Source organism: Tenrec ecaudatus, chromosome 7 (assembly GCF_050624435.1).
Source record: "Tenrec ecaudatus isolate mTenEca1 chromosome 7, mTenEca1.hap1, whole genome shotgun sequence".
In the NCBI taxonomy this organism is placed as follows: Eukaryota; Metazoa; Chordata; class Mammalia; order Afrosoricida; family Tenrecidae; genus Tenrec; species Tenrec ecaudatus.
This window is the reverse complement of record NC_134536.1, coordinates 36,935,976-36,958,944: the sequence shown is the minus strand read 5'-3', so window position 1 is coordinate 36,958,944 and position 22,969 is coordinate 36,935,976. Positions and strand designations below refer to the sequence as shown.

General features: G+C 40.0%; 2 protein-coding genes across 2 annotated transcripts; both read left to right on the top strand.

Annotated features, from left to right (window-relative positions):
- The first annotated feature begins 1,310 nt into the window (after nucleotides 1–1,310).
- LOC142452705 (trace amine-associated receptor 9) lies at nucleotides 1,311–5,295 on the top strand. Its single transcript, XM_075553929.1, has 2 exons — nucleotides 1,311–1,334; nucleotides 4,243–5,295. Exon 2 carries the CDS (start codon nucleotides 4,249–4,251, stop codon nucleotides 5,293–5,295), a length of 1,047 nt encoding a protein of 348 aa, XP_075410044.1. The 5' UTR covers nucleotides 1,311–1,334; nucleotides 4,243–4,248.
- Nucleotides 5,296–20,702: 15,407 nt separating this feature from the next.
- LOC142452704 (trace amine-associated receptor 8) lies at nucleotides 20,703–21,734 on the top strand. The gene has a single exon (XM_075553927.1). The coding sequence runs from the start codon at nucleotides 20,703–20,705 to the stop codon at nucleotides 21,732–21,734; it is 1,032 nt and encodes a 343-aa protein (XP_075410042.1).
- Nucleotides 21,735–22,969: the final 1,235 nt, after the last annotated feature.

Sequence of the window (22,969 nt, the reverse complement as noted above, 5' to 3'; positions counted from 1 at the left end):
TTTACTCCTTGCAGATCACTATGGTCAATTGTAATTGGAGAGAACAGCACTTCCCCAGTTGTATTTCGAGTGCCTTCCAACATGAGTGGTTTATCTTCTGCATTATATCTGACAATGTTTCACTGCTCTTCATAAGGATTACAGGGGCTAACTCTCAGAAGTGGACAGCCACTTCCTTCTTTCAAGTCTATTCTTAGTCTGGAAGCTCCACTGAAACCTAGTTACTTTGGGTGACCCTGCTGGCATTTGAAATACTAGTGACATAACTTCCAGCTCACAGCAACATGCAAGCCATCACAGTCAACTGGCAGGCAATTGGCAGTCTCACAGTTTAGGGCACTAGGAGTCCAAAACCTGAGTTCCAAGTATTGGTGTTAGGTGCTGTCAAGTGAGTCACAACTCACAGCGATCCTATGTACGCTGGAACGAAACACCGCCCCATCCCATGTTTTCCTCACAATTGTTCTTTTTTTTCTTTAAAAGTAGTTTATGCCTTTGAAAGGAACCCTGGTGGTACAATAGGCAAAGTGTTGGGTTGGCAAACCAAGGTTGACATTTCAAATCTATCACCTTCTCTGAGGGAGAAAGAAGAATTATCTGCTCCTACACAAGAAGAGCACATCAAGGAAGCACATCTATCTGCTTGTACAAAAGTAAAGCACATCTCAGAACATCTAGGAAGCAGTCTACTCTGTCTTGTAGGGTCACTGCTGGGATCAACTCAATAGCAGTGAGTGTGGTTCTGTTGTTTTTCTTCGACAATTTCTGTCAATTTATTTTTAATATTTGAAAATTTTATATTTATAAATTTATTGTCTATATACTTATTTTTCTTTTAGTTAAATACTTTTACTGGGGACTCTTACATCTCTTATCACAATCCATACATTCATCTATTGGGTCAAGCACATTTGTACATATGTTGCCATCATCATTTTCAAAGCATTTTCTTTCTACTTGAGGCCTTGGTATCTGTTCCTCTTCCCCTCCTTCTGCCCTCCCTCCCCCATGAACCCTTGATAAGTTATAGATCATTATTTTCATATCTTATGTTGTCCTCTGTCACCCTTCTCCCATTTTCTGTAGTTCATCCCTCTGGGAGGGGGTTCCATTTTGACCCTTGTGATCAATTCCCACTTTCTCCCCACACCTTCCCCTTATGCTCCTGGTATCTGTATTCCCATTGTTGGCCCAGAGGGGTTTCTCTATCCTGGATTCCCTGTGTTTCGGGCTCTTATATGTAACAGTGTACATGTTAGGATCTAATCTGATTTGTAAGGTAGAATTGAGGTCATGATAGTGGGGGGAAGGAAGCATTAAAGAACTACAAGAAAGTTGTATGTTTCATCGGTGCTATACTACACCCTGACTGCCTTGTCTCTTCCTTGTGACCCTTCTGTGAGGGGATGTCCAATTGTCTACAGATGATCTTTGGGTCTCCTCTCCACATCCCGCCCCCCCAATTCACATTGGTGTGATTTTGTTCTGGGTCTTAGATGCCTGATATCTGATCCCTTCAACACCCCGTGATCACACAAGATGGTGTGCTTCTTCCATGTGGACTTTGTTGCCTTTCAGCTAGATGGTTGCTTGTTTATCTTCAAGCCTTTAAGATGGCATATCTTTTGATAGCTGGGCACCATCAGCTTTCTTCACCACATTTGCTTATGCACCCATTTTTGTCTTCAGCAATCGTGTATGGGAAGGTGAGCATCATAGAATGCCGGATGATTAGAACAAAATGTTCTTGTGTTGAGGGAGTACTTGAGTAGAGGCCCAATGTCCATCTGCTACCTTAATCCTTAACATATAGATATAAGTACATAGATCTATTTCCCTCTCATTATACATAAATATATTTATATATGTACATGCCTGTATTTAGACTCTATAAATGCCCTTTGCCTCCAAGTTCTTTCCCCTATCCCCTTTTACTTTCCTCTTGTCTCACCATCATGTTCGGCCTTCATTTAGGTTTAGTAATTCCTTGCTAGTACATTCCTCCTGATAACGCCCCGCTGGGCATCCTACACACTTCTTTTCGTTGATTTTAGTTCACTTGGTGTTCCCTTGTTCCTGGGTTGGTTGACACCCCCTTCCTTTCTGCTACCTCCCCTTCTCTCCTGTCCCCCGGAACCGTCGATCCCATTCTATTTGTCTCTGAATTGTTTATCCTGCCTATATTATCTAGATAGCTATGCAGAGACATTAATAAGCACAAAAACCAGGTAAAGTCAAACAAAATAATAAAGGAAGACAAAACCAGCAAAACAACAACAAAAGCAAAATAACAACAACAAAAAGAAAGGCAATGATAAAAAAGGAAAAGCCTATAAATAGTTCTGTCTGGTTTTTTTTTTTTTTTTTTTTTTTTTTTTTTTACCTTTGGGAGTATTTTCCAGTCAAGCCTGATGGGGTACCATACTCTGTCCTCTAAGTCTATTTTAGGTATCTCCTGGGGATTCCATCACTTTGCTCCCCTTGCTACTCTGTTGCATGCCCTTAGTATTTCGCCACAGTATGATGGGGTCAGATTGGGCACAATTCCTGCACCTCACAATTGTTCTTATGTATAGAGGAAGACTTTTTCTCTTTGGTGACTGTGTCAGAGAGTCCTTTCCTTCTTCCAGTACCTGTGAGCCCAATGCCCTTGGATCTTCATTTGTGTTGACATTAGTCTTCCCCTGGATGATGTTCTCATAGCAGAGACTCTGTGTCTAAAGGACACATTCCCACTCCCAAGTCTCCTCTCTTGGTGGTTCTGAGGTCCTTCTCTCATATAATCTTTAGTGTCTGAGTTTTGGATGTAGAGCACAAGGCGTTTCTTCCAAGTCACCTTTGGATGTTGCAAACACCCAACCCCTTTATTAGAAATCAAGCACATAAACTATTTGCACCACTATTTACACGCCCTTTGCCATTGAGTGGATTCCAGCTCACACAACCCTGGAGGACAGGTGAGCATCGCTCCATAATGCTCCAATCTGTACAGAAACAGACTGTCAAATCCTTCCTCCATAGACCATTGGTGGGTTCAAAATGTCAGCCTTTGGGAAAGCAGTCGAATGCTTTTTCATTGTGCTCCTCTAGAAAGTATAGACATGTAGGACGAAATGTATGCATGGACATTTGTGTGCACTTTTCAACAGAACCCAGGCCGATCTCATGGATTAAAGGGCATTAAAACAGCCCATTTTTGAAAGCAGAAATTTAAGATTTAAATGCAAGTCCATACCTATTCTTAGTTCTCCTTCTAGGGATATCGTTTTAGAAAACCATGTTTGTATCTGTCTTGGGTGACAGAAAAAAGCACTCTTTGGAGGGACATAAGCAATCAAAGGAGATGACAAGCGTCCACCCCCATTGATTCCTACTGCTTCGAGGTTGGTTTGAAACTGTACTGTGTATTTTAAGGGTGAAGTTGCATGGTGCAAGAGGAGTTATGACTTATTTTTAACCAATCTTTAAGATGGAAGTCATCAAAATCTGCCTATTAAACTGAGGAATACTTTCACATCACTTGTCTCAGCATCAACCTGATAAGAGTAGTTCTTGAAATTGTCTCAAGATATACAAACCATGACTAAATGCTTAGGGAAAACATAAGAAATATACCTGATAATAAACTCAGGGACTATAAGCAATAGAAGAAAGAGATTCCTGAGTAAATTTAGCAAGCTATTATGAGCAAACTGTTCCTCAGTCATCACACTCTATACTATAGGGATTTTGATGATATAATGTGAACGCAATGCAATTTATATCTTCCTTCTTGAAAAAAATGAAATATCTTGTTACTGTGAAAGTGGCTACTCAGGGGGGTTAAACGAGTAAATAAAACTGTGCTCTGGACGTCTAATTATTCTGCACCATAGTTGGTTACAGAGAAGATTTCCAAAGGTGAAGTAATGAAAAATGTTTTAAAAGCTTCTTCTTAATGATCATTACCTTATAATCCATAATATGTATCATTGGACTAAATATATTTAACCATTTATTTTATTTTAATTTCAATGGCTCTCTGAAGCAAAACCCTCATTTTATTTTAAAAATGTGAGGCTACATTTTGGAAAGACAAATCCATATAGTTACTGTTTCACAGGGGAGGAGGGGAAAAGCCGCTTTCATTTTAACTAGAGATTTTTGCTTTTCCCTCCCATCCCAGGAACTTGGCTATTGCCCTCTCTTTTGTGTTTCAGATTGCTGGAATCCAACACTTGAGAACTTTCAAGTAACTCAAAGCAAGACATGACCACCAATTTCTCCCAGACTGAAGCTGTGGAGCTCTGCTATGAGAATGTGAATGGATCCTGCATCAAAACCCACTACTCGCCGGGGCCTCGGGCAATCCTCTACGCAGTCCTGGGATTTGGGGCTGTGCTGGCAGTGTTCGGAAACTTACTGGTCATTATCGCCATCCTTCACTTCAAACAACTGCACACGCCGACCAACTTTCTGATCGCCTCCCTGGCCTGCGCTGACTTCTTGGTGGGTGTGACCGTGATGCCCTTCAGCACAGTGAGGTCTGTGGAGAGCTGCTGGTACTTCGGGGAGAGTTACTGTAAATTTCATACTTGCTTCGACACCTCCTTTTGCTTTGCGTCTTTATTTCATTTATGCTGTATCTCTATTGATAGATATATTGCTGTTACCGATCCGCTGACCTATCCAACCAAGTTCACTGTCTCAGTTTCAGGGATATGTATTCTCCTCTCTTGGTTCTTCTCGGTAACGTATAGTTTTTCTATCTTTTACACTGGGGCCAATGAAGAAGGCATCGAAGAATTAGTCGTCGCTCTTACCTGCATAGGGGGCTGTCAGGCACCATTGAATCAAAATTGGGTCCTGCTCTGTTTCCTTCTGTTCTTTGTACCCACTGTTGCGATGGTCTTTTTATATGGTAAGATATTCTTGGTGGCAAAGTATCAGGCTAGGAAGATAGAAAGTACCGCCAGTCAGGGGCAGTCTTCCTCAGAGAGTTACAAGGAAAGGGTGGCAAAGAGAGAGCGAAAGGCTGCTAAGACATTGGGAATCGCCATGGCAGCATTCCTTGTTTCTTGGCTCCCCTACATCATCGATGCAGTGATTGATGCTTATATGAATTTCATAACTCCTCCCTACGTTTATGAGATTTTAGTGTGGTGTGTCTACTATAACTCGGCAATGAACCCCTTGATATATGCTTTCTTTTACCCGTGGTTTCGGAAGGCAATCAAACTTATTGTAAGTGGCAAAGTGTTAAGGAGTGACTCATCAACAATTAATTTGTTCACTGAGGAAGCAGATACAGATTGAAAAGGCTATTGCAGGGCCTTCAAAATTAATGTGGAATTAAGATCAAGGGCAAAAATAAACCCTTATATCTAGAGAGGTAAATAAATTGTAATCATTTTCCAAGGAGAGCAAGAGACAGAGAGAGAGGAATAAATTTCCTATTTAGTACTGTTTCACATTTCCCCCCCAATTCTCCACCTTCTCTGAAATATCTGTTTATTTCTTGAAATAATTTGGAGATGTATCATTTTCTTCCAAGTTCAGTATTAGTGTTGATTTGTTCAGAGTACTGGGGGGTTGGAGGAAACTCCTGAATAATTCAAATATTAGATTTCTAGAGAGTACAAAAAAAGTCCTTTAATATTTCTAGCTTGGATTAAAAATGTTCTTTTACAAATGCTGGAGTATTTTTGTTTGTTTAAAACTAAAATGACTCTATTGAGAACTGTAGTGTAGAATTTAGTCATGATTGGAAATAGTTGGATAAAAACTGGACTGTATGTCCTTACTCACCCCGATAATTTTCCCTTTCCAGTGGGCAAAGACTGTGTTCACAAGAATACATTTTGAGATTATGTGCTGTTCAGGACAACTTGTTTCTTTTGTATCTGAGTTACTTCAACTCTTAGAATGGTGATTTCACAAGTACATTTTAATTTTGTTATAACATAAGCTATTGTTCTAGAAAAGCGATGTGGTCCAAAACAGTTCATGTACTTGTGTCTCAGTCATTTGAAATATTTAATTTTATAAAATTCTAATAATAAATTTAAAATAATTTTTTGACTTCTCACTTTTGATAGTAATGGTATTTGGCATTGGAAATATCAAATTGTGCAATCCAAACATAACCAAAGATGGTGCTAAAATAACAAGTGCTCATATTGGTACAATATACTCTAAGAGAATCTTCAGTTTTCTAAATTGATATTATGTATTTAAAAATTAATAAGAATCCCAATTCATTTTAATTAACAAATATGAGGGGAACTTCAAAAAGTTTGTGGGATGTGCAAGGGAAAGATAATGGGATTTTTCCATGAACTTTTTAAAGCTCTCTCCTGCTTGACGGTTTAAGATACAGCTAATAAAAAATTGATTTACCGTTTAAAATATTTGAATCCTGACTTAGATCTTTATGTCACTGATTTTCACAGATTATTTTATAAGTAAAATTTGGTTTATATAGATGTAAACCTAAGAAGTAGAAGTAAATAGAGCTACATAATGAATGTATATTTTACAAATTAACCAGCTTGGAAGTACCTTGTACAAGATTCAGCTGTTCTATATTTTTATATTAATGTCTATCAAGTAGAACTGAGATGATAAAGAGAATTAAAGGAAAAATTGTGCCGGAGAAGTCCTCATGCCAGAATTGAGATTCAGACCAGGATACCAAGGGTCAGGTTTACTGACCACTTTGCAAGTCAGCACGATCAGATCCATCGTTCTTACTCTTTAAGAAGTAGCCCCTAAGTAGAAAGAAACTGATTTAGAAATGGTGATGGCAACATAAGTACAAGTGTGCTTAATACCACTGAATTATGGATTGTTATAAGATTTTTAAGAGCCCCCACAAAAATGATTAAAAATAAGTAAATAAATAAAATTTAAAAAGCAGCTCAAAGGCTGTATCCATTTGATGGTGAACCAGTAATATTGTTTTCAAAGAAATCTGTGTTCTTGTCCTCAACTGCATATGAACTGTCATTGACACTTGTGAACAATAAAGAAAATAATTTGAAGTAATTGAAAAATATATATACTGTTACTATTCTGGTCAGTCATATTCTGCAGAGTGTAATTTCTAAATGGATTGATGGCAGGAATACTTTCCAGTGATATTTTCAAGGATTTATTGTTCACAGGTGAGCCCTGCCTGAAGGAACTCTGTTGATGAAACAGTACCTAATTCTTTTACTCCAAAACTAAACAGCGTTAGCCCAGCGTCACCTTCCTTTCCCAGTCCTCGTCCGTGTATCTAAGTCAGTCATGCCAGCTGCAGAGTGTGATATTTGGAAAAGGCACATCATAGAGGAAATGCTTCACCCCACCAGCCGCTCTCTGCAAAATAAAACATGACCTTGAAGCATGCTGCTGGGTTTCATCTTGAAATTCTGGTAAACCTTGGTGTTCTGATAGCTGCCTCAGTCACTGGGAGGCTGCAAAACTTCTGCAAAGGAGGAGTTAATCCATTTATGCCAAGCTTTATATTATATAAATATTATTTCTCTCAGATATATGCATTATTATTATAAATAAATATGCATCTTTTGATTAATAAAACACTAATTAACTGAAAAGAATGACTTTACAATATCTTGCTACAGATAGAGGTATAAACATAGATTTGCACTCATGTAAATATATTAATTCATAAAAATAGAGGTGTTGGTCTAGCTACATATATTTCCATGGCAATATGCTGAGGAAGTGGCAGACTTTGGGCCTCTGCTCAAGCTCTCCCTCAGCAACCTGACATTCTGTGATGCTCACCCTTCAGGAACAATTGCTGAAGACAAAATGGGTGCATAAGCAAATGTGTTGAAGAAAGGTGATGTTGGCTGGCTATCAAAAGATGTAGCATCTGGGGTCTTAAAGGCTTGAAGTTAAACAAGTGGCCCACTGGCAGAAAAGCAACAAGCCCACATGGAAGAAGCACACCAGCCTGTGTGATCATTGGGTGTGGATGGAATCAGGTAACAGGGGCCAGAAGACCCGAAACAAAACAAAACAAAAGGTTGAGAATGAGGGGGGTCAGAACAGAGACCCCAAACCCATCTGTAGACAATAGGACATCCTATTGAGTCAACCAAGGTGCAGAATATCACTGATGAAACACATAAGATTCCTCTGGTTCTTTGAGGCTTCCTCACCCCTTCATTATTAGAAACCCAGTCCTGCTTTCAGTTCTCGGTAGACCAGAGCATGTACACTGATACAGATAAGAGCTCACTACACACAAAATCCAGGTCAGATACCCACCCCACCCCCCCGGAACAGAAATGTGAGTAATTATATGAGGAGGTTAGTGGGAAAGGGGGCCCGAGGATAGGAAGGGGGAAACCTATCACAATGATTGGATGCAAATCCCACCCCACCCCCAGGGGCATGAGCAACAGAAACATGGGTGAAGGGAGACAGCAGTCAGTGTAAGATATGAAAGTAATAATAATTTTATAATTTATCGAGGGAGAGGGGAGGAAGGGGGAAAAAGGAGGTGATACCAAAGGCTGAGATAGAAAGTAAATGTTTAGAAAATGCTGATGGCAACATATGTATAAATATGCTTGATACAACTACTGTATGTAATGTTATAAAAGCTAAAAGAGCCCCCAATAAAATGACTTTAAAAAAAGTAAATCCTTCATAGATAAGTATAAACATTCTATTTTTTCAAGAATAAGACTCAGAAGAAATCCAAATATGCAAATGAAATGTTATTCAGAGATACATAAATGAAAAGAAGATTTACACAAACTTTTTATATTTGGTGTACAATATCTGGGTTCTTATCAGTTATAAGTTGTCTTTCTTATTGACATTATTAAAAACATTATTTATGTAGAGACCATCTCTGCAGAAGTTATATGGCTTGCCCAAGTAAACATATACACTAAATGCCTGAATATTTAAAACCCTGTCTACCTGTCTGTCTGTTTCTAAAGACAGTGCTAACTAAATGTAATAAAGTGAAACCAACAACATTTCTCAGAAAGGAAAAGTCATGACTATTATCACAAACAAGCAGCCATATAGCTGAGAAGCAACAAAATCCATATGGAAGAAGCACACCAGCCTGTGTGATCACGAGGTGTTGATGGGATCAGGTGTCAGGCATCAAAGAACAAAAAAATCATTTCATTGTGATTGAGGGGGAGTGCAGAATGGAGACCCAAAGCCCACCTGAAGGCAACTGGACATTCCCTTACAGAAGGGTTGTGGGGAGGAGACGAGCCAGTCAGGGTGCCATATAGCATCGAGGAAACATACAATTTTCCTCTAGCTTTTTAATGTGTCCTCTCCCCCCACCCCCACTATAAGGATCCCAATTCTACCTTACAAATCTGGCTAGATCAGAGTATATACTCTACCACAGATAAGAGCTGGAAACATGGAATCCAGGACAGATAAAACCCTCAGGACCAATAATGAGAGTAGCGATACCAGGAGGGTAAGGAAAGGTGGGGGGAGAAAGGAGGAACCGGATCACAATGACCTAAATATAACCCCTCCTTGGGGGATGGACAACAGAAAAATGGTAATGGGAGACATTGGTAGAAAGCCTGATCTTTCCCCTGCAGAAAAGCTGGTGATTTTTAACTGCTGACCTTGAGGTTAGAAGTTCAATGTAGAATCCACTAGTCCACCAGGACTCTACTCAGAGAGAAGTACTTGAATAAAAAGAATAAGTTCATTGAGTGGTACTTCAAAAAGGGGAGATTTATTCAAGTAGAACAAACAACGTTTTGGGATCTCATTTAATGCTGATGTAGCAACTGCCTTTTCTGCCTGTAGGAGACAATACAATAACTGATACAAACCAACCCAAGGACATAAGCTCACAAACACATTCTCAGTGAAATGTTCAGAGAAGCTACTGTCCTCAGCTAGATCAGAAAGTTACAATGAGGTGATAGATTGACAGGACCCAAGTCTGGAAAGGAGGATAGAATCTGTAAGCACTAAATAAGACTCTTGAAGGTGAAGTTTGAGTTTGCTGGAGGAGAGCAGAACAAGGAATTCCAGACTGCATCCGTTTGAGTTCATGGTGAAGCAGAGTTAAGGCACATTAGCAGTTAGGAGTACTAGAGAAACAAACCATTGGCATTGAGGTGATTGTAACCCACAGCAACTCAGAGAGATCTGTCTCAAAGGATGTCCAAGGCCGCACATCTTCAATGAAACCGACAGCCACTCCTTTCTCCAGTGGAATGGCTGGTGAGGTGGAACTTGCCAACTTTTTAGTTAGCAATTGCTCTTCAGCAAGTGAGCACATAACCACTGTGCAAGTAGGACTCCTTTCCGTGGTTCTCAACCTGGGGGTCGCAACAACTTTGAGTGTCAAAGGACCCTTTCACAGGGGTTGCCTGATTCATAACAGTAGCAAATGACAGTTATGAAGTGGCAATGAAAATAATTTTATGGTAGGGGGTCACCACAACATGAGGAATTGTATTCAGGAGTCGCGGCATTAGGAGGGTTGAAAACCACTGCCTTAAGCTAACAGTGTATTTGGCGGTGGAAGCGGTACCAGATAAAAGAGAAGGGAGCAGGATCAGGCAGCAAAGCCCTTCAGAGTGTAGTGCAGACCTGAACCTGCAAAAGAAGAGGGAGGAGAAAACAAGGGTGAGCCTAAGATGGATATGTATTTTATGAAATCTTCCAGACACTGTGGGGAATATTGAAGCAAAATTACCACTAGAAGAATCCTAAACTGGTGAGGCATAGCCACGCCCTTACATCACAGTCCTGTGGTCACCAGTAAAGGCTATGAATCAAGAAGAATTTGACTCAAAATCAGAAGCAACTCTTAAGGAGGTCATAGTCGGAGATCCTCCCAGCTGGACAATGAGTTGATTCCCGAGGAATCTTCATGCATCTCTGTCTGCTATAGCACACCCCTTAATGTACAGACACGTAGTTACTTCTCCAGGCATTACTAGGGCTTGGCTCCTTCAGGACCTGAAGGAGAACAGAAGAGGGAGCTTTTCCTACGGTTCACCGCAGGACCAACGATTGCACATCTTCTCTCTCCTCCACTTTGCTTTTAGGCGCCATCAATTGCTTCCAACCCATAGTGACCCCGAGCTCAATAGAAGTAAGCACTGCATGGTCCTGCACCAGCCTCACGATTATTCCCATACCTGAGCCCATTGATGCAGCCACTGTGTCCACCCGTCTCGTGGAGGGCATTCCTCTTCTTTACTGCCTGTCCACGTTACCAAGTATGATGTCTTTCTCCAAGGACTAGTCTCTCTTAACAATATGTCCAAAGTATGCAAGACAAAGTCTTGCCATCCTTGGCCCTAAGGAGCACTCTGGTTGTACTTCTGCCAAGACAGATTTGTTTGTCTTTTCAGAAGTACATTGTACTTTCTTCTTCAGCACCACAATTCAGATGCATCGATTCATATTTGGTCTCCTTATTCAATGTTCATCTTTCACATGCATATGGGGAAATGGAAAATACCATGGCTTGGGTCGGGTGCACCTTAGTCCTTAAAGTAACATCCTTGCTTTTCAATACTCCAAAGAGTATTTGCCCAATGCAATGTGTCATTTGATCTCTTGACTGTTGTTTCCATGAGTATTGATTGTACAACCACTCCACACAAAATCCTTGACTTTATCAACCATTTCTACATTTATAATTTTTCTAATTATTGGTCCAGTTTTGAGGATTTTGGCATTTTGTTACATTGAGTTATAATCCGTACCAAAGGATATGATCCTCGATCAACATAAATAACAGCTTCAATCAATGCTCACTTTCAGCAAGCTAGGTTGTGTTAACTGCATATCTCAGCTTGTTAATAAGCCTTCCTCCAATCCTGATGCCACATTCTTCTTCATATAAGCCACCTTCTCTGATGATTTGTTCAGCATACAGATTGAAGAAGTATTGTGAGAGGATACAATTCTGATGCACACCTACTCTAATTTTAAACAATGCAATATTCTCTTGTTCTGTTTGCACAGCTGCTTCCTGATCCATGTACAAGTTCCTCCCGAGCACAATGAAGGATTCTGTAATCCCCCTTCATCTCAATGTTACCCATTGTTTACTACAGTCCATAAAGTTTTATTGTATAGTCAATAAAAAAAGTAAACATCTTTCTGGTATTCTCTGCTTTCAGCCAAGATCTATCTGACGCCAGCAATGATATTCTTTGTTTCAGGTCCTTTTTTGAATCTGACCTGAACCTCTGGCAGTTCCCGGTCAATTTGCTGCTGAAATAGTTGCTGGATGATCTTTGGCAAAGCTTACTTATATACGATGTTGCTCTATACTTGGTGCATTTCTATTGGGTCACCTTTCTTTGAATTTGGCACGAATATGGATTTTTTCCAGTCAATTGGCCCAGTCTGCCAAATGTCCTAGCAGAGATGAGTGAGTGCTTCCAGCGAGTCACCAGCTTGTTGAAACATTTCAATTGGTATTTCATAACCCCCTGGAGCCTTGCTTTTGCCTAATGCTTTCAGTGCAGCTTGAACTTCTTCCTTCAGCACCACTGGTTCTTGCTCTTATGCTACTTTCTGAACGGTGGATTGCTGACTAGTTCTTTTTGTACAGTGACTCTGTGTATTCTTTCCATCTTCTGTTGGTGCTGCCTGCATCATTCAATATTTTGCCCATAGAAGTTTTCAAGATTGCAACTCAAAGCTTGAATTTTCTCTAGAGTTCTTTCAGTTTAAGGTATGCTGAGCATTTCTTCCTTTTGACTTTTCCAATTCTAGGTCTTTGCACATTTAATTATGATATTTGGCTTTGACTTCTCAAGCTGCCTTTTGTAAATTTCAGTTCAGCTCGTTGACATCATCATTTCTTCCATTTGCTTGAGCTACTCTATGATGAGGAGCGAGTGTCAGTCTCTTCTGATGTCCACTTCTGTCCTTTCCTTCCTTCCCTTTTATTGACCTTTCACTTCCTTCATGAATGACAGTCTAGAGGTCCTCATACAGCTCATCGGGTCATTAGTGTTCAATGCGTCGAATCTGTTCTTGAGATCTCAAAATTCAGGTGAGATGGACTCAAGGTCATATTTTGACTCATGTAGACTTGTTTTAATTTTCTTCAAGTTTGTCCTTTACTTACATGCGATCATTTGGTGGTCTTTTCCACAGTCAGCCTCTGTCCTGGTTTTAGCTGTGGATGTTGAGCTCCCCCTACTTCTTTTTCCTCAGATGTAGTCAATTTGATTTCTGTGTGTTCCAACTAGAGAGGTCCATGTGTATCGTCACCTCTTGTGTTGTCGAAAAAAGGGTATTTTCTGTGAAAAAGTCGGTTTGCAAAGTTCTATCATGTGATCTCCAGCATCATTTTGACCATCAAGTGTGTATATTCCAATTACTCTTCTCTTTTGTTTCCAAGTTGTGCATTCCAAACACCAATACACACTAATTCATCTTGATTGCATATTTGGTCAACTTCTGACTAAAATCATTGGTAGAATTATTCCATTTCCTCATCACTAACTTTTGTAGTTGATGCATAAGTTTAAATAAGAGCTTTATTAATTAGATTTCCTTGAAAATAGATGTATATAATCTTATCACAGACAGCATTGTTCTTCATGGTTAATTTTGCAATGCCTTTTTTTGACCATGAATGTCACCCCATTCCTCTTGATTGATTTATTCCCGACAGAGTAAATCATACGATGTTCCTATTCAAAATGACTAATACCAGTCCATTTCAGTTCATTGATGCCTAGAACACTGCTCTTTATGCATTCCATTTCATTTTAGACCTCTTCCAATTTTCCTAGATTCATACATTTCACATTCCAAATTTTGATTATTGGAAGACTTTTTTCACCTGTTTTTCTTTACCTTGAATAATTCCCAATAGCAAATGATGATACCAAAGGCTCCCCACCCCCCAGAATTTACCCCACTCATGTCTCCATGTTCAGCTCCACTCTGAGAGCAGATATTCCTCAGTCACATTTTGGATGCCCCCATCCTCCAGCACTACTTCTGACAACATTCGACTACCATTCATTAAGCCTTCAGTATCTGACAGTGTTTTGAAGCGACACATAAGGTTTTCAGTGACTCCTTCTTCTGAAGTGTGGAACTGAGTCCTTCTTTATTGTCTGTTTTTAACCTGGAAGCTCCACTGAAATGTGTTCTCTTTGGGTGACCCTGCTGGCATTTTAAATAGCAGAGACATAGCTTCCAGCATCACAGTAACATACATGCCACCACAGTACAACATGAGAAGCAAATAGTGGTCTCCTCTACTGTCCCTTCTAAATTCTCTTTGTCTTCATCTATCACCTCTGCTGATCCCAGGGTGTTACCTTGTGGTGTAGCCCCTGGAAAATCTATCCTTAATTTTTAAACTGTATTAAAATTAATTATATTAATATAGAATTATATGAATATATAATTAATATTCTTATTATATTTTTGCATCACCATCACATTTGGGCCCAAAAGTACTACAAAGTGTCCAAATATATCACTGGAGTTCCATACGCATTCTTCTTTGCCACCATTGTGTAACAGAAGTCCTACCTGATGATTCTGATTAACTACCTTATTTTTTGTAATATTCAGATTCCTCTCCTTACCTTCTTCCTGCTGACTAGAAGAAACCCAAGTTCTATGGCAGCGGTATGAAGCACTTGCTATGTTCCCTGGCCAGATGGCCCCTAAGGGTAGGAGAAACTCTATCTCTGTAACATCCAAGGGACCAAATATTCCTGTTGAGCCACTGCAAAGTATTCTTGCTGCTGAGGTCATGGGACTATAGAGAGCTTAATGACTTAGCAGTGCATATACTACATGCAGGTGAATGACATCCCATCCTCACTCAGTATTGATTTAGAGCTGTCATTTCAGCATTGGGGAAGGTCATTACAACATTGTATCCTACTAGCTGCTTCTCCACCATGTGTCCGTTAGTCTGTACTCCTGGGGTGGCTGCGCATTGCTGTACTGTAGGAATTTATGTCACCGGATTTTCAAAGATCAGCAGGGTCACCCAAGTTGAACAGGTTTAAGTAGAGATCCAGAGTAGGAAGGACTACAAAGAAGAAAGACAATGTCCACTTTGGAGGACAGGAAACCTGATGGACAGCATCACAACATTGTCAGATACTGAAAATCTGATGAACAGCAGCAGGACATTGTCAGAGTTAATGCCAAAAAATGAGCCCCTCGGGTGGAAGGCACTCAAAATATAACCGAGGAAGAGCTACGTTCCCAAGCTAATTAGACTACAATGATGTGGGTGGAGGAAAAACTTTTGGGACTTGCATTTGTTGATAGGGCACAACCAGAAATAAGAAGAAATGGCTACAAGCATCTATTAATACTTGGAATATTGAGTTTATAAAGTATGAATTAAGGAAAACTGGAAGTAGTCAAAAGTGAGATGGAATGCATAAAAGTCTATATCTTAGGCATTAGTGAGCTGAAGTAGACTGGTACTGGCCATTCCAAACCAGGAAATCCCATGATTTATGCTGGATTGACAAATCCTATCAGAATGACTTGCATGCATTTCAAGATCTAGCTTGAAATACAATGCAGTATGTGATAGCATAGTATCTATCTCCATACAAAGAAATTCCATCAATATAACTGTTATTCAAATTTATGCACCAATCACAAAAGCTATTGTTGCAGAAATAGAAGAATTCTACCAACAGTTTAGCATGAAATTAATCAAACATATGATCAAGATGCACTGATAATTATTGGCAATGAAATGCAAATGTTGGAAACAAAGAGGAAGGAAAAGTACTTGAAATCTATGGCCTGTGTGATAGAAACAAAGCTGGAGTTGGAAACACACATTCTAAATTGCATATTGAAATTTTGCAAGACTGACTTCATCACAAATACCCTTTTTCGACGACACAAAAGGTCATCCCACACATGCATGTCTCTCAATGGAATAGCTACAACTCAAATTGATTACATCTGTGATAAGAGAAGTTCATCATCAGCTTCTCAAAACAGGCCAGGAGCAGACTGTGGAAAAAACCAGCTTTTGCTCATATGTGAGTTCAAGTTGAAGCTGAAGAAAAACAAGCCCACAAGAGCCAAAAGACACCCTTGAGTACATCCCACCTGAATTTGGAGACCATCTCAAAAACAAGTTTTATACATTGAGAATAATGACGGAAGACCTGATGAATTGTGGGAGGACATCGAGAACGTCATACATGAAGAAAGCAGAAGGTCATCAAAAAGACAGGAAAGAAACGTGGATGTCAGAAGACACCCCGAAGCTTGCTCTTGATAGTAGAGTACCTAAGGCAAGTGGAAGAAATGATGAAGTCAAAGAACTGAACAGAAAATCTCAAAGGGTAGCTGGGGATGATAAAGTATTATAATGAAATGTGTGAAGACTTGAAGTTAGAAAACCAAAAGGGAAGAACTTGCTCAGAATATCTTAAACTGAAAGAAGAAGGAAAAATTCGTTCCTTGGGTTGTAATCTTGAAAGACTCTATGGTCAAAATATTGAAGGGTGCAGAAAACATCAAGAGAAGATGGAAAGAATGTATAAACACACTATTGCCAAAAATAACTGGTCGACATTCCACCATTTTAGGAGGTAGCGTAGGATCAAGAACCAATGACACTAAAGGGAGACGCTCAAGCTGCACTGAAGGTAATAACCAAAATAAAGGCTCCAGGAATTGAAGAAGTAGCTATTGAAATGCTTCATTGAGCTAATGAAGCACTGGAAGCATTCACCTGCCTATGCCAAGAAATTTGAAAGACAGCTACTTGGCTAACTGACGGGAAGAAATGCATATTTGTGCCCATTCAAAAGAAAGGCGACCCACAATAATTCACAAATTATAGATATTAATGTCATTAACATCTCATGCAAGTAAAATTTTGCCAAAGGTCATCCAACAAAGGTTGCAGCAACATATTAAGAAGGAACTACCAGATATTCAGGCTAGATTCAGAGGAGGACATGGAACAAGAAATATTCTTGCTGACGTCAGGTGGATTTGTCTGAAAGCTGAAAAAATACCAGAGAGGAATTTGCTTATGTTTTATTGACTATCGAAGGCATTTGGCTTTGTGGACCATCAACACTATGAATAACCTTGAGAAGAAGGGGAATTCCAGAACCCTTCATTGTGTTCATGGGGAACTTGTACATGGGTCAGGAGACATTGTGCAAACAGCATTGCGTGTTCGTAGCGGTTGACTGTTACTGGTGTGTTATTTGGGGCTGGGAGGGTGTGGGTAGATGAAAGGAGATAGGTAGCTTCACTTTTGTTAATTTTTAGGGTCTGTTTGAGAAAATGGTGAAACAATAGAGAGAAATGTTGATGTGGTTCTATGTGCACATAGAACCTTCTTCAGAGATTTACAGCCTTAGAAACGCTGTCGGGTTGCTGGGTCATAATCAATGCAACGGCAATGCCGTTTGGTTTTTTGTTTGTTTGTTTTTATACTTACAAATGTAACACAATCACAATACATAATGTGATGTTCACTGTTGACGCCATACTAGTGTGTTCCACACCGGCTCCCTTCTAAGTTGTAAAACAACAAATTCAACACAGGCAAAAACACTTAACACAAATGCTAAGTAGGAGGACTGCTGACCCAGGCCTGTAGCAGGGCGACTTCAGTGAGGAACTTGATCCCAGCAACATACCTTGTTGTTTTTGTGGGCACCACCCACTTCACCCCTCTACCCAAACCAATTTCCCTCGAACTCTTGGGCACTGCTCTGAGCAGCATCAATCTGACACCCAAAAGTTGGTGTGAAAAATGGGGGGAAAGCAGAATAAGGAGTGAGTGGATGAGATGCTAGGGTAGGAATGTAAGGTGGGGAAAGTTCTCAGCCATAGAGTAGTCAAGGAAGATATGGAATGTCTCCTCCAGCGGAAGGGTTTTTCAGAAGAGGACAAGACGTGGATAAGAAGAGAAGTTAGATCACCCCAGCCTCTTTGTAGAGTTTCTAGAGTTGCAGAAAACTCTTCATGAGACGTACATCTGAGCGAAGTGGGTGCAACGCTGACTCTGCTTCTCAATGTAAAGATGAGAAAGTAAATCAAATAAGAAGAGAGGAGTCAGAAAAGCAGCATGGCTTTACCTGGAGTTAGGATCCAGAGCTCTTCTCTCTTCATTTTTGACTCACACCAGGTTTCTGGTGTGAGGGGTGAGGATGCTCAGAACACTTTTTTTCCTGTGCACCATCAGGACTCCTTATTCACAGGTATATTCCATTGCCATTGAGTCATTGCTGACTAAGGTTGGTAGGTGCTGTCAAGTCATCCCTACTCCTCATAGCCACCCTGTGTACGATAGAAGAGAACACTGCCTGGTCCAGTGACATTCTGACTCACTGACACACGACATAAGGCTGACAAGACTCATCTTTCTCCTTCAGACCTGGTGATGGCTTCGAACCAGTGGCTTTGCACTAGTTCCCACAGCCCAGCACTATCCCACAATGACATTAAGGCTTCTTATTGAGATAAATGCATACCAGAATTTCAATACATATTTTGAAGGAATGGGATTCACTCCCAAACACAAGGTAATGTGTCAGTATTTTCTGTTTGAATTACTAAATGAAATGGGGAAAAGTCAGAGAATGGACACTAGGCACTAAAGGGAAATGATGTTGGAAGGATTTATTGCATTTAAAAAAATTTTAAATCGCTTTATTAGGGACTCATACAACTCATCACAATCCATACATACATCGATTGTGTAAAGTACATTTGTACATTCATTGTCCTCATCATTCTCAAAACATTTGCTCTCCACCTAAGCCCCTGGCATCAGATCCTTGGATTTATTAGGTTTAATCTATCAGAGAGGAAGGATACAAGTCAATGAAGTGGTCTTGTCTCTCACCTGAACTCTGTCACCATTCTTGAGCCCCAGGCTTGAAGCCAATGTTTGTCCCTGAAGCTGGCAGTGACACCACCTTTAAACTCTTATTGCAACCAACATTGCCTCCTTTTGTTGTTTTTCTTATAGTGTTTGTGTTATTTTTATTTCTTTATTTATACCCCTTATTGTGAATTAGTTAAGGGTTTACGTTCACATCATCAATTTTGCATTTAGGCACTCAAACTGCTTCAAAACTCACCCTGCCCATCCTCTTGGATTTCTCATCTCCCTCTTATAGAAAAATATCCTGCTCCCAACCCACCTCACTCAGCTATTCAGCGTATCTGTTCTATCTCCCAGTTTGTCGCACAGTGTCCGGGCTCTTCATAGCTTTCAAATGGGCATTCATGGCTCAACAGTTGGTCTCTATTCACCCGGAACTACAGCGGGGAAGGAGAGTCAGGAATGGAGGAGGCAATGGAGTGTGTGCTTCATTGCCTCCATGAGCAACTACCTCCTTGTCCTGACACCCAGAGAATTGAGTGGTGCCCCGCTACCATGCTTGAACGTTTTTATCAGAAATTCCACAGAAGAATCCTGGTCCAAAAAAAGGAAAATGCAGAACAGGTTTTCAAATTCTCATAGATTCTGAACTTTCTGGAGCCATGGGAGGTGGATGTACTCCTGGAACTATTGCTCTGAGACAACCCTTAAACCTTAAGCCACAAACAACCCCGGAAATCTTGCTGAAATGGAACAGCGGTTGGGTTAAATGAGTAAAAGGGTTTGCCTTGAGTAGTGTGCTCTTTCTGGAACTATCTGTATGGGATCAACTTGACAATAGCAACTTGAAATATTAGATCGGAATGTTAGGGCGTTTGAGCTTGTGTTAAGCAAGGAGGAACAACTCAGAAAGGAAGGTGAGGAAGAGTGAACAACTTGAAGAATAGATTCAGTATCATTAACTCATACATGTAGAAATTGTTGAATTGACATGCCTTGCACTGGATATTCTCAGCAATGAGTCAAATTTTACAAAACGCACCAAAAACCACTCCAAAAACCAAACTCACAGAGGAAATGATAAAGCTTTATACTTCATTGCATCTTTTGGGTAATTTTGAACAAAAGCCCAAATTTCCATTTTTCACTGCACCTCCTACATCATAAAGCTGCTCATGCAAATTGAGAGTAGGTAAAATTACTCTCCAGTAGTAGGCTAAGCTATTTCAAAGAGTGGAACATAAAGGAATCTCTTGATTCTAAAAATTACATGTTTCTAAAAAGTGGCCGAGATCTGTGTTGTTTATATGAGGCATTACTAATTATCATGACCTAAAGTCCAGTTCCTGTCGTGATTCACACCTTGCAGTGCCGGGATTCCTTTGAGGATGTGTAATGATCATAGTCTATTGGGTGCCTTCCTAAAACTTTCTCTCTGTTAATTTTTCCAACAAGTTGGAGGGGGAAGCCTTTTAAAAGGTGACTTCTCAAATATGTAATTACACAATTATATGTGGTTATACCTTGCAAGGAAGAACTCCACAGACAAACAGAATAAGGTCTGTGGATTCAGTTTCTTCAATTGTTTAGATGATGTAATTTCTGAGCCAATGAAAATTTACAGTATATTTTCTTATGATTAATTGGCTATCAGAATGGGGCCTACTCACAGAAATAATACACGAATTATAGGTAGAAAAAGTAATTTTCTATTTGGAATTTCTTCGGATAATTGAAATGGACAGAAGCATATAATGTGATGTAATAAAAGCAGTTGCTTAGTTTTTAAGAGAGTATTTACAATCGAACATTGTTGTCCCTCCCCCCACCAGGAACGGCAGAAAGAAGGCAGGCTTTACACAGGACCATGGCCAGCAATTTCTCACAACCGGAGGCGCTGCAGCTCTGCTACGAGAATGTGAACGCCTCCTGTATTAAGTCTCCCTACTCTCCGGGAACCCGGGTGGCTCTGTACGCAGCTTTTGGCTCTGCCTCTGCGCTCGCTGTGTTCGGAAACCTGTTGGTGATGATTTCAGTCCTGCATTTCAAGCAGCTGCACTCGCCAGCCAACTTTCTGATCGCTTCCTTGGCCTGTGCTGACTTTTTGGTGGGCGTGACCGTGATGCCCTTCAGCATGGTCAGGTCCGTGGAGAGCTGCTGGTACTTCGGGGACAGCTTTTGTACCCTTCACAGCTGCTGTGATGTGGCATTTTGCTACTCTTCTCTCTTCCACTTGTGCTTCATCTCCATCGACAGGTACATCGCTGTCACTGACCCTCTGGTCTATCCGACCAAGTTCACTGTGTCTGTGTCAGGAATGTGCATCAGCATCTCCTGGATCCTGCCCGTGGTGTACAGCGGTGCCGTGTTCTACACGGGAGTGAATGATGATGGGATGGAGGGATTGGTAAGTGCCCTCAACTGCATCGGTGGCTGTCAAGTTGTTGTAAATCAAGACTGGGTTTTGATAGATTTTCTGTTATTCTTCATACCTACTCTAGTTATGATCATTCTATACAGTAAAATTTTCCTTATAGCTAAACAACAAGCTACGAAAATTGAAACTACTAGTAGTAAAATCAAATCCTCGTCAGAGAGTTACAAAGCCAGAGTGGCCAAGAGAGAGAGAAAAGCAGCTAAGACCCTGGGGGTCACAGTGGTGGCATTTATGATTTCCTGGCTACCGTATACAGTTGATATATTAATTGATGCTTTCATGGGCTTCATTACCCCTGCTTATATTTATGAGATCTGCTGCTGGGCTGCTTATTATAACTCAGCTGTGAATCCTTTGATTTATGCTTTATTTTATCCTTGGTTTCGGAAAGCTATAAAGCTTATTCTAAGTGGGGAAGTCTTAAAGGATAGTTCCTCAACTGTGAGTTTGTTTTCAGAATAAGTGTGAGCACTAAATGAGATGTTGAGAGGTGTTTTGAAAATTATGAATTTATGATTAAATGATATAAGAAATTAATTAAGCCTTTCAAAATTGGGAAATGTGTTCTTTTTAAAATTCCCCAGGAAAAGTAGTCATGGGACAGTGTTTCCATCAAACCCTGGTGAAAGTGTTTACTGTTCACAATAAAATATGCGACTGTGTTTGTGTACGTCATTTACCTTGGTAGATTATATACCTTCTTGTTGCTTCCAATTCATTGATTTCCAAATCTCACTTTTGGATGTGAAATCTCTAATCACTTTCGCTTTCATTCTTAACACTCAGTTACCTTTAAATGGTCTTTTCATTTTTTCTTATATTTTGCCCTTTTTGTTATTGTTTTCTGACATAGTCTGGGTGTAACGGGTCTCCCTGTGGTTAAGGTTCTGTTCATTTGCTGCTCCTTTTGTGAATATTTCTCCCTGTTTCCCCACTGTTCTGCACCTGTCTGGAGCTTTGCAGGCAGCAGGTAAAACTCTCCTGTTTAATGACTGGATAAAACCTTGCGCTGTTCTCCTGTGTTTCTGTAGGAGCAGTAAGTTCAGCCTGAGATCAGTTAGTAACTGTGCACATTATCTGGAAATTGTGCAAGAAGAAAAAATGACCAAATAAAGATTGTCACAATGATCATTAAGCATATGGAAGTTGTGAAAAATAAAAGAATTGTGATAATGGAGCTGATAAATATCCTCAATGTCTATGAAAGAGCATGAACAAGGTGTTAGAATTTATATGTTGCTGTCTTGGATATCTTACAGTTGTTTATTAAGTAGCAGGTCTTTTTGGAATGTGTACCTGTAGTATTTCACACAATAAAAGTAAATTATAGTAGCATCGTGTTTGTGGTTTATCTGCAGAGCAACCAGTTGCATACGACCATGGGAGTATTTTTCCTCAATGGTTTCAGTAAAACTTTTCATTCTTTTCAGGCAAATTTGGATTATACATTTTGTGAATTACCTGTGTCAAGCACAGGTAAAAATATTTTGTAGGTAATGGTGTGAGAAAGCACATGACAAGTCATATTGTTGACAATCAGACACGCTAATATCTATGAGCAGAAGAGCAATTACTATTGTAAAACTGGTCATTGATGCTGGTCATTCGTACAGCATCATCTTCTCATTCTTGCGTGATCTTGTCACCTGAGAGGTTAAAGAAGGTTAACAAATCTTTCATTCTCTTTTTTTAAAAAA